At 36.2% G+C, this 12,989-nt stretch overlaps 1 protein-coding gene across 1 annotated transcript; it reads right to left on the reverse strand.

Annotated features, from left to right (window-relative positions):
- Positions 1 to 8,587: 8,587 nt before the first annotated feature.
- On the reverse strand, positions 8,588 to 12,240 carry cldn1 (claudin 1). Its single transcript, XM_019120068.2, has 4 exons — positions 11,799 to 12,240; positions 9,916 to 10,080; positions 9,213 to 9,297; positions 8,588 to 8,883 (listed from the first exon to the last, which is right to left on the reverse strand). Exons 1-4 carry the CDS (start codon positions 12,088 to 12,090, stop codon positions 8,727 to 8,729), a joined length of 699 nt encoding a protein of 232 aa, XP_018975613.1. The 5' UTR covers positions 12,091 to 12,240; the 3' UTR covers positions 8,588 to 8,726.
- Positions 12,241 to 12,989: the final 749 nt, after the last annotated feature.

Consider the following 12,989-nt stretch of genomic DNA (forward strand, 5'->3'; position numbering starts at 1 on the left):
CAATGTACATTAATAAACATTTAAAAAATTATTTTCTTTAGACATATTCCACAAATACCAATGATGGTTTCCAGTACAAATATCATTACAAGCCTTACAAACCATCATATTTTAACCATTAAAACCATTAAAAAATGGTTTTCTGTAGTGTTGTGGGACATATTCCATTAGGATTTATTGGTTTTAACAAGCCACCAATAGAAGGAGACCAATTACCAGTAGAGACCAACAGAGTCTCCGTTACAGTTTTTTTTTTCAATTGCTAACAAGTGTTTACCAATATTAAACTACTTTTTCTAAACTCTTAACACAGTAACACACCTACATCACACAATTAGCCAAATAGTTCATTTTCTGGCCAAAACCACATTTTGTTAAATAAATACAAACTCTACATTTCAAAATGCTGAGTACTCAATTTTGAATCAAGTTTGCTGTTTTCTGATAGAGTTAGTATATGTAGAAAAAACTACATATCTAACTCTATCAAAATACAGCAAACTTGATTCAAAATCGAGTCATTCGCCAGATCATTAGCTCTACATTTCTATCCAATAGGAAGATATAATCAATCGCAGCACAGTGACTGTCAAAATCCAATCAGAACCTTGATTGAAGTTGCTCTCCAGTGGATGAGGGCTGGATGTGGATGGTAGCTGATTCCAGAGATAAACTACTATGCTTTCCGTCACAGGATAAAAAAGTAAAGCAAGCTTGTTTCCGTCACAGGATAAAAAAAGGTAAAAACGGTAATTGTGAACTTTTTATCTCATAATTTGGGACTTCTATTCTTGGAATTGTGAGTTTACATCTTGCAATTCAGACTTTATCAGAATTGTGAGATAAATTCACAACTGCAAGAAATAAAAGTCAGAACTGTGAGATGAAACAAAGTCACAATTACCCTTTACCCTTTATATATTCCATGACAGAAATATCCTTTCATAGGTTCCACATGTGTAAGAGGGAAAAAACAAACAAACAACACAAAGTCCTGCACAGTCCAGCACACATTCTTTCACCCTCCCTTACCTCTTCTTCTCCCTTACCTATCTTCTTCTGATCTAACTATTCCTCTCCCAGGCATTATTTTTTCTATCTCTGATACTTTGTGTTGTTCTGCATTCATAAAACCAGTTCAAATAGGTATTTTTTACTCTGTGTTGATGTAATGGAAAGAGCATCAACACCTGACTATTCCTCCAACTGAGACTGGAATCAGATATTTCTAAATATTTTAGTGATCTATTACTCAAAAAATGCTTATTAGTTGTTACAATATTTTATATAGAGATATTTTTTTTCAATACTTTTGAGTTGCTGTTGTTGCAGAAATAGAGGGCTTTACACTATATTTAAAGTTTGGAACATTTGGTCTTCATTTCTGTCATGCTGTGTTAAACATTTGTAAAAAAGATAACGTGTACGATCTATGGTTTTGGTATGGGGTAAGCTTGTGTGGAAAGAAAAAATTTAAAGCATTTTTATTAAACGTGTTTAATTTACTGAATATTGTGTGAAAACAACATGAATTGTGTTAATGGTATGGGTCACAGCAGACTGATGTTGTGCTAATTGGTGTTTAGTGTTTTGAAAATGTGTTAAAACCAATACAAGTCCCATTATAACCAGTGAAACCATTACAAATTCTGTGATGATTTCTATTGTTTGTTTTCACTGTATATATATATTTTCTTTCAAAAAGATAAGAACAATATCAGCTTGGCATAATAAGATCCTGAGCTAGGTAAGTGTGCAAAATATGAGGGGCCCCCTGTCTATGTAAGGGGCGCTTGTACATCATCCATTCAGAATCTTGACTGAAGCAGCTTGGCATAATAAGATCCTGAGCTAGGTGACACAGCAATAAGTGCAATGTTTCATTCCCTTATTTCAGGGAACTGAGGTTACGTGAGTAACCGGATATATTCCCTTTCAATTCATTCACTTTGACATTGCTATGGGGAACGTATACAGTCCCACTGTGTTACTGCGATGGATCCTGGCTTGACTAAGTATGTCAAATTTCACATACAGAACCATAATGAGACCGGCAATGATATTGGCGCTCTTGATAAACACAGCCAGTCTACAGGACCTTGTTGAAATAGTCCATGCATATCGTAAACGTTCATGAAGCCAGGGATAAGCCGAAGGGTAGGACCATGAATTGATATGCTATCAAATGCAAATCTCAGGAAGCGCCTTGGCGAGGGGCTACCTTGATGTGAAAATAAGCATCCTTTAAATCCGCAGAGATAAACCAATCTCTCGGTCTGATGTGCGAGAGGATTTCTCTCAGTGTAATCGTTTTTAACGTGTGCCTCGAAACCATGCGATTCAGCGGTCTAAGGGTCAAAGATTGGGAGTCTGATGTCTTTCTTAGTTACCAGAAAATAACAACTGTAGAAGCCGGTCTCAGAGTGTACAGAGTGTTTTGCGAGGAGGTTGTGTATTTCCTCTCGCAGAACTGAGGCATTCTGCTCCTGTACAGTGGATATTAACACACCATTGAAACAGGGCTGCTTGCGGAAGAACTGAAGCGTGTAGCCATTCTTTATTGACTTCATAACCCACTCTGATACCCCTGGCAGTGCCTGCCACACTTCTGTGAACTGTGACAGCGGGAGAGGTGGACTGCATACCGTGAGGGATAACTCGCCATTGAGGGGCGGGGAGTGTAATACCACATGAGTGAGAGAGCAAGTGATTAGGGAAGAAGGGAGTGAGAGGAGGGAAATTGCTCTGATATTGAGGTGAGTTTTGTATGTTTTTTGACTTCATTGCACTGCATAGTGGAACAGTCAAAACACAAATATGACAATTGTTCTTGCCACCCGCAACAGGCAGTGGGGCATGGTGAACACACACAGCCTACCCTCATCCAGAGACTTGAGTGGCTTGGCCTGATACACCTGGAGTATTGCCATCACGTGCAGTGCTGAAACTGCTTGGCCCACCACAGAGAAAGGCTTGCTGGCGAAGTTTGCAGTGGCGCGGCAAGGTTTAGAGGGGAGAGATGTGTTGGTTCTCACTCTGGAGTTCACCGCGGCTCAAAGACAGAGATGGGCAGCGACAGCTTTTTCCCGGGGGGGGTTTAACATACCCCGCTTGGTCAGTGCTGTCCACAGAAGACAGGAGGGAGGATCCTGGATTGTACACTTGACTAGTGAGCGGCACGCACTCAACAACTTCAATATCTCATCGTGCACCTCTGAGTCACCGTCTTTTCGGCCATGGTCTGACTGGAGGTACCACTTGTCCAGACGGCTTCTGGCTGGCTCGGCAGGATGCACTCAATCCAAACTGAGCTCATCAACTGCCTTAGACAGTACACTTAGGAGCTCGACATCACTATGATGGAGGTCCTCTCCATCACTGCCGTGGGGTGCAGTGTAATCCAGCGGGCGGATGGACCACGCCTCCCTCACAGACGCTGCCACCGAAATGGCATCATCCTCATCTCCTTCCATGGCACCGAAGGACACCACATCTTCAGCTCAGCGAAGCACACTGGAAGGGGACCTGCAGCAGGAGGGTGAGGATCGCATGGTTACTGAGCTGGTGCAGGCTCATCACCTGACCCTAACAGATCCACATCAGAAGCTCATTCCTCCTTGGCTTGAACGAGGCTGCAGAAGAAGAGTGCAACAGGGCTAGTTGGGAGAGTTCATTGATTTGGACGATGACCACACAGAGTCTGCTCATTTCTTCGCAGTGGGGGCAATCCATTCCCTCAAGAGCCGCCTCTGCATAACCCAGAAGACACACAACTCATGGCCATCAGAGGGTTCAATTGGCTCTGTGCAGGAGAGGCAATCGTGAGAGGTCATCCTTGTTTCCGAAGCTCACCGGAACACAGCAGGGGAAGATAAGGTGTGTCCACTGCAGCATGTAGATCACAGTGAGTAGTATTCTTGGTAGGCTTCTTGCTTCTCGTAGAAGGTTGGCTGAAGGAAAAGGTTCTGAATCAATGAGAGGGGGGCTCCTTATATTTCACGCGCTCGAACTCCCACTGGCCAGTTTCACTGGTGTGATTCAATAAGGCTTTAGTAGTACTTAGTATCCATAGCAATGTCGAAGCGAATGAATTGAAAGGGAACTATGGCGCAACCAGCGCAGTCCAACTCCTATGGTTCAACAGCAATCACTTTTGGAAAAGATTTACTGAATTTTTAGTTAACAAATGATATATTACTAATTGTAAATATAATTTACAATAGCTAACGTTACAGTACACTGTACACAGTTGATCAGTTTTGTAATAAAAAAAATTACATAACAACATTATTCCAAAGAGACAATACTCATTAACACTCCTTATCTCCGGGACCGGATCTTTTTTTTTCTCTCTCTCTCTCTCGATGGTATGTTATCATTGCAAACTCTCTAATAGAAATCATCTTAAAAACTATATTCTGTGACATTTAAAACATAAAACAACACAAGATTGAACATTAAATAAATGAAATAACTTACCTTTTTGTAGCTGAAAGTAGGCTATTCCTCTTGAAAACTAATCTTACCAAATCTTTTTCTTAGGTGGCTGATTTCCTTCATCTTAGCAGCGGCCCGCCTGCAACAAAACAAACTCAGGCCAAAGATAAATACACACTGCTACACAGAGTGCGGACCTGGTGCATGTATATATATACAGTAAGTGTTTTGTAGAGTCTGCATGGTTCTGGCCCCTTATCTCCTCACAGATGCCGAGACTGTAGAGACCTTGTAGAGTCGACAGTGCCTCATTTTAGCCGGAATTGGCCCAAATGTGCTTGCTATCTGGTGACACTTGGGCCAAATACTAGAAATACATCATATAAGTAGTCAAGTGGTCAAGTGCAAAGACTGCAAGTGTGGGTATTTGGACAAGGGGGAAGCCTATGGGGCTGGATGAATGAATGACTTGAACCTGAAGACTCGAGAGATAAACTAATCAATTGTGTTTCTGGTACAGACTGCATAGCTTCAGTTTATGGGGCTGTGACGTGACAAAAGAATGAACAATACAGATCGCAATAAATATATTGCTGTCAAGTTAAGACTATTTTATTTTATGTTTCAGTTTTTAACATTCCTATAAGCACACTCTTATTGAGTGGCTGTGGTGTGAATGAAAAGCAAACACTGCAGGCATATGAGTGATCATTCAGACAGCACATTCTTATATATCCTGACATCAGCTAGAATGAACTTTTTCTATCATGTTGTGTTCAGTTCTACACAGTTTTTCTGTGTAGTATTTTTGCATTGCTGTACAGTTTTGGTTTTTGTTCCTGGTTATATTCTATTTTTTACTGTGTTTAGTTCTTGTTTGGTAGGTTTTTTTTTTTTCATTATGCTGTGTATTTAAACCCCTTTTCAGTTTTCATTCATTGTTGGTTGTTGTCCTTATTGTGAATGCTGAGCTGCTGTGTTAGTTCTTCTGTCATGATCTGGACTGTAGTCATGTTGATTTAAAATCAGTCCTCTGGCTGTAGATCCTCATCTCAACTCTTAACCTTGCACCTTGATAACTGAAATTTGTGTAAATATTTTTTACATAATGAAAAGCAATTTTAATTTGTAACATGAATATAGTGCACCAAACAATATATATATATATATATATATATATATATATATATATATATATATATATATATACAGGTACAGACCAAAAGTTTGGAAACATTACTATTTTAATGTTTTTTGAAAGAAGTTTCTTCTGCTCATCAACCCTGCATTTATTTGATCAAAAATACAGAAAAAAATGTATATTATATTTTATATTATATATATAATATATTGTGATATATTATTACAATTTAAAATAATTGTTTTTAAATTTATTATACTTTAAATTATCATTTATTTCTGTGATGCAAAGCTGAATTTTTAGGATCATTATCACATGATCCTTTAGAAATCATTCTAATATGATGATTCATTATCAAAAGTTGGAAACAGTTCTGCTTTTTAATATTTTTTCAGAACATGTGATACTTTTTTAGGATACTTTTGATGAATAAAAAGTAAAAAAAAAAAAAGAAGCTATGTTTTTAAAATATAAATATTTTGTAATAACAATATACACTACTGGTCATTAATTTGGGGTCAGTAATTTTTTTTCTTTCTTTTTTTATTTAAAAATAAAATCAATACTTTTATTCAGCAAGGGATGTGTTAAATTGAAAAAAGTATATATATATATATATATATATATATAATATTATTATTATTATTATTATTATTTTTTTTTTTTTTTGAATAAATGCAGTTCTTTTTTGTAAACCTTTTTATTCTCAATATATTAGAGACAGCAGAACTGTTTCCAACACTCATAATAAATCAGAATAGTTAGAATGATTTCTAAATGATCATGTGATAGACTGGATGTTACATGTGACACTGAAGGCTGGAGTAATGATGCTGAAAATTCAGCTTTGCATCACAGGAATAAATTATTTTTTTAAAGTATATTCAAAAGAAAACTATTATTTTAAAGTTGTAATAATATTTCACAATATTACTGTTTTTGTTTTCTGTATTTTTTGATCGAATAAATGCAGGCTTGATGAGCAGAAGAGACTTCTTTCAAAAAACATTAAAATAGTAATGTTTCCAAACTTTTGACCTGTACTGTATATATATGTATTATCATTTTGTGCAACAGAAGCAATTTTATCTGTTATCAGAATAATAATTATGGGATTACTGAGTATACAAAACATTTCACATTAAATATTAAACACATCAGATCACAGTTTTAAATAATATCAGGCTACATATGTTATAGAATTAAATACTCTGACATCCCATGACATGATATTCATCTAAATGAGTCCACAAACACCACTTTTTTTTTTTTGTACTTCTCTTTCAGTCTAACAGTAAGAGGGAGTGATTTCCTTTGTAACTCATTTGTCCCTTTTGACACCAAATTCCCGTTTTATTGAATTATTAGCTTTTTATAAACCATCCCAACAAACCCGACCCAACATGATGTAGTGCATCATGAAAGGGGTTTGTGAAAGTCAGTGTGGGGAACATGATGTAGTGCATCATGAAAACACTGGCAAAAGCGAAGACAAAATACAGACACTACTGTGATCAGATGACACACATGGCTCATTTAGATGAATGTCAGAAAATCCACTGGTGTGAGCAGATAAATCAGAGTCTAGTCAGTATAACGGACAGGTAAGAGCCCCAGTGACATTATTATGAGCCGTCATAGGAGTGTGATCTAATGCCATCAAACACATTAAACACACCTATAGACAAACATTCATAACAAGACATGCTCTTTCTCTCTGTTTGTGTTGATGCTGTGATTTCTGGTGCGTTTAATAGTGAGTTTTCTGAGATTATGGATAGTCCTGAGTCACGTCTGTTTCTCCAGAAACACAGTTCAGTGCCTTCACTCTTATACGAGCACGTCCATGAAGAGATGCTGGAGGACATATTTCCATCATAACTCTGTTGTTCTTCAGTTCTGATGGATAATGTGTGAGGAATGTGGTGCAGGTCTGTGCAGGTTCAACCCGGAGCGTGTCCAAACAAACACACACGCCAGAGAACAAACAGCTCAAGAGTCAGACACAGACAACTGTTTGAGAACCAAACAATCATCCAGACATCTGTTGATAGTGAGTGAAAACATGAAGCTGATGTCAGTTTTGGATGTTCAGAGTCATTTGTAGTTTGTAGCGCTGTATGAGGATTACGATCAGCCCAACACTGTCACACTAGCTGTGTTTCTATTCACATATTTTATGTACATTTTGGGATATGCTTAAAAGAATGCTGTAAACACCTAGATGAATATCAAATTTTGAAATGTGCATAAAAAAATAACTCATGCACTCAACTGAGGTGTATGATCATTATTTTTTTATTTTATTTTATTTTTTCATTCAGAAATAATTCAACATTGTATTCAACAAAAATAAACACACGCATAAACTACGATGGAAACATTTACCAGATAAATTCCTGGATACATAACAAAAGACAAAAGTGACTTTGTCTGAACTAATGATATGATTGTATTACTAGACTAACCAGCAAATAAATCTCATCGCACACCATCTCAAATGCTGTAATTAATTAATAATTCTGCCTGAGCTAGAGTCTGTCATTAAAATGATTTGGGGTAATTACACATGATTGTGTTCAAACATCAGGCATTCAAAGACAAGAAAACTTGTTTTTTGGGGTTTTTTTACCGGATGCAGCAACTTTTTATTATTAGTGATAATTTGCACCATTTACCAATAAGTGATGATTTTGTTCTCTTGAAAACAAGGAATGGAAACTATTTATTTTAACTATTTTCACATGAGTTTAATTTGAATTAAATCATAGCTAAAGACTCAACCTGTCAGGGCTCAGGTATGATTTGAGTTTGGGGCGGAGCTATCAGTGTGACTGACCAGTGGCAAACCGGAAGCATGTTCAAGAAACCATGGACACCTCAGCTTTAAGCCAAGAGTTATTACCTAACAATGTTTTTTTTTTTTTTTTTTTTTTTTTTTTTTTTTATAAAATCAGTGCAGAAAATGCATTTATCAAGACATTTTTATTGAATATTGAAACACACTGATAGAGCTTATCTAGTCCTTTAATACCACATTAGAAGTTTTGGCAATGAAACAATTAATACATCGAGGAAGCCAAAGCTGCTTGGCACATCACTAGCAGACAGAGATGCTGCAGTGTTCATGAGCTGTTTGTGACTGGATTCACACACGGTCGGTTCCGGGTCGTCCTGCGGCGCGAGGAGGCGGGTAGGATTTCCCAGCGGGTTTACTCGCACAGTTACAGCAGAGCATGATCCCGCCGATGAGGGTCAGAGCCGACGCACCCCAGCCCACGTACAGAGCCTTCCCGAACTCATATCTGTGAACATGACCAACATCAGCTCACAACGTCCACCTCACCACAGCATTCAACCACACCACGTGAGAGGAGCTTCACTCACAGCGATAAAAGACACCAATCTTCAGGACATTACTGCATCAGTAACAGTTTTCACAAGTTTTGGATGGCTACCATCAATAAATCAGTACTGCTTAATAATACTTCAGTAAATTCATATTTACATGTGTTATTGAACAATTAAGAATGAAGATGTTAGATGTATATATTTATAGAGCCTCACATGTTACAGCACACATAATACATTTAATACATTCAGTGTTTTACTAGAGTAAACTCCTGACACTCACCTTGCATTTGTAGGAGTAAATGGATCAAAGAAATTCTTCCTTATGTTTTCTCCATACCAGCTGGTGGCAACAAGAGCGCAAACCCTTGTAGAAATAAGAAGAGATCTGACATGAACATGCTGCACAGAAACAGACCTATTTTAATAGTTTAATTACTTTGTTTACCAGACTTCGTTAAAGTGATAATTTACCCAAAAAATGACAATTCTGTCATCATTTACTCAAGTTCAAAACTTCTGTCAAACACAAAAGTAGACATTTTGAGGAGTGTTGGTACTCAAACAATTGCTGGTCTGACATGTAAAAGAGTTTGTGTTATGTTGAAGTTTATAATGAGCTGAAGGACGGAGTGTGAGGTTGGGCTGTGAGCAAATATGTGAATTTGGGTTTCAATTCAGCATTAGCTGTGCTGATATGTAACTTTTTTCTTGTTCATTGCAAACATCTGCTATTTTAAACAAATAATAACAACTAAGACTTCACATTACCCACTTTTTATAAGTAATTCTAAGTAAATAATTAGTTGTGTAATGCATTGAAAAATGTTCGGTAGACTTTGCATAATTTATTTTAGTGTGTCATATCCGTTTTATCTTTACTCAACACATCTGATGAAATCCACCCTCACAAACCGAGTGCTAATGGTTGCCTCTGAGTAGTAGTTACACTGAGGAGATTCTACAGAGAGTGAATAGCAACATATCTGCGATGATGAAGAGAACGCCTCCAGCCACAGCCACTTTATTCTTCTGTTCTTTTTCGTCAGACAGGCAGGTGGTACACTTCATGCCGACGGCAGCGACCAGCAGACCGACGCCGCACAGGAAGATAGAGGTGATCATGAAGCCCCGAGCTGCCTGAACCTCTCCTGAGACAGACACACATAAAATAACATGACATAAAACATAACATAACATAACATGTAACTGGGGGTAGTTGTGGCCTTAGGGTTAGAGAGTCGGCCTTGTGACCCAAAGTTCATGGGTTTGAGTCTCAGTATTGGCAGTAGGGGTGCCACGATATACCGGTATTGACGATAACCGATCTTGTTTTGAAAAACCGAGCGACTCTGTAAAATGTTAAGTTGGTCGCAGTGCCATGCACTAAATGCCTCATCTGCGGTCATTCTTCAATAAGGTTCATTAGTTAATTACATTAGTTAACATAGTATATAAATAACATAAATAATAATGAACAATATTACCACAGCATGTTAATTTCAGCATTTACTTATGCATTATTAAAATCACAAGTTGTGTTTGTAAACATTAATGCACTGTGAACTAACAGGAACAATGAACGACTCTATTTTTATTGACATTAACAAAGATTAGTAAATTGTGTAATAAATGTATTGTTTTTGTTCATTCATGTTAGTTAATACATTCATGTTAACAAATTGCATCTTATTGTAAAGTGTCACCATTAATATTTATTCATCATACTGTTGAACTTGACAGTATTTTCTCTTTTGTTATTTAATAGGAGCTTCAAAGGAGACGGAGAAAGCCAGAGTCTTGTGCCCTGTGTTTATCAGCATCCTTGTGTTTGTTGGGTGAAAAAAAATCAAAACTTAATATACAAAGTAAAAAATTATTTGACTGATACCCCCCCCCCCCCCATTATATATAATGGGTTAAAATGAAAAATGAAAATGCCTATCAAATGATTTACTATGCTTTTAAAAAGAAATCTTTACTTGTACCCCAAATGTGTTATTATTTTTGTCAAAAAACATGTAATACATATCATAATCTGATACATTATAATCATAGTATTTAGATTCTATTCTATTTCTTTTAAAATCCTTTTTAACTGTTTATTTGTCTTCTGTATTGTCTATTTGTATCAGTGTTGTTTTATTATTATTGATATACTATTATAGTTCTATTAAAAGATTTTGATTTAGTTTTTTATATAGTCTGTTATATATATATATATATATATATATATATATATATATATATATATATATATACATATATATTAGTTAAAGTTTTAGTACTTTTGTTGATGTTTTTTTTTATTAATTAGTTTTTGTTGTTTTTAAATGTCTAATGTTGTTTTTATTTTTTATTTTTCAGTTTTAGTAATTTTAGTTAGGGTTAGGGTTAAAACTAAATAAGAAACATTACATTGACAATTAGCTAAAATAAAGATAATTTTATTAAAAAAGAAAATAATTAGTTTACGTTTGCTTATTTTATTTCAGTAATGAAAATCAGATTTTTTTTTTTTTTTAATGGGTTTAGATTTAGATAACTCTAATAACTGATATGACCTGATTTATATAGTTTAATATTTTAAGCTGTACATGTCAATGATGCCAGTAAACATACTGTTTGATTCTGAGAAGTGTGTAAATATTTTCTGTTTCAGTGTCTGAGGGATGGACACATATTTTTTTGTATTCACATTTTGTTACACAAATACAGCTCCGTCTTAACTTTTAACTCTTACATCCTGAGGTTTTTCAGTAATCGTATTAAACATCTGCTAAAGAATTTGCGCTATTCACCTGACTTGTCTGGACAAGAAGCGGGTCACACACACACACACACACACACACACTGATTGCGCTCCTACCTGGCAGCTGCAGTAAGGAGTCGTAGACTTTGCACTGCATCTGTCCAGTGCTCTGATACACACAGGAGCGCCAGAGCCCCTCATACATGGCCTGCGCAGTGATGATGTTGTCTCCGGCGTATGAGGACATCTTCCACTCGGCCATAGCTGTGGATGCGATGAGACCCAGAAAACCCAGAAAAGCCAAAGTGTAGCCGAGGAGCTGCAGCCCTGCGTTGGCCATTGCTGGAGGGAAGTGTGGAGTTACAGCTGCTGGAGTGAGTGAGAGCTGCTTGCGGTGCCGCTGACGCATGAATAAACTCCTCCAGCATCCTCCTCCTCCTCACCGGCGCTGAAGCTCCACCTGAAGATCCTCACGCACCTCCTACTGCCTCCGAGCACTTTCACATACACTCAACATACACTCAGAGTTTTGAGCTTGTAGCAATAATGTAACTTATTCTCCTTTATACCGTGGAAATAAAAAATAAATAAAAAATCAATAAAATAAAATAAAAATAACAACACATATTAATAATTATATAAAAATCAAACAAAATGAAATGCTATATAATATCATATGCTATATAAGAAAATTACCAACCGCTAAGATTATTTTAACATGATCATGAGAAGAGATGATGAAAAATGAAGCGCTCAAACCACTTTATTATTATGCTTCCCATGTAAGAATGAAATTCATGGCCATTGTAGGGTTGGGTATCGGTTGAATTTTATCAATTCTGATTCCAATACTGCTTATCAATTCCGATTCTTATCGATTCCTAGTTTCGATTCCAATAAGATAAAAAATCCAATATATAAAAAATAAGTCAAACATTTAGATATCAAACATTTATTCTTTGTCTTTTTACAAAGCATTCAGCTGAATAACATGAGCAAAAATCAGCAGCCTACAGAACACTGCTAGAGGAATTTTGCCTATGCTTTAAAAAAAAAAATACCACAGCAAAAACAACTAGATTTACATAAATTTAAAATATTAAAGTGTTAAAGACAAGTAAACAGCCATTAATAAAATAGGAACAATCAAATCGATTAATAGCATAAATAAATGCAACTGAACCGAATTTCAGGTACAGAAACTGTAATTAAAATTTTAAAAACACTGCATAGCTTTCTTTTCATAAATAAAATATAGATTAAAGTTATTAAATATATTCAGTCAAGATCAGTGAATGATCTTCTTTT

The sequence above is a fragment of the Cyprinus carpio genome, unplaced genomic scaffold, assembly GCF_018340385.1.
Source record: "Cyprinus carpio isolate SPL01 unplaced genomic scaffold, ASM1834038v1 S000006580, whole genome shotgun sequence".
Taxonomy (NCBI): domain Eukaryota; kingdom Metazoa; phylum Chordata; class Actinopteri; order Cypriniformes; family Cyprinidae; genus Cyprinus; species Cyprinus carpio.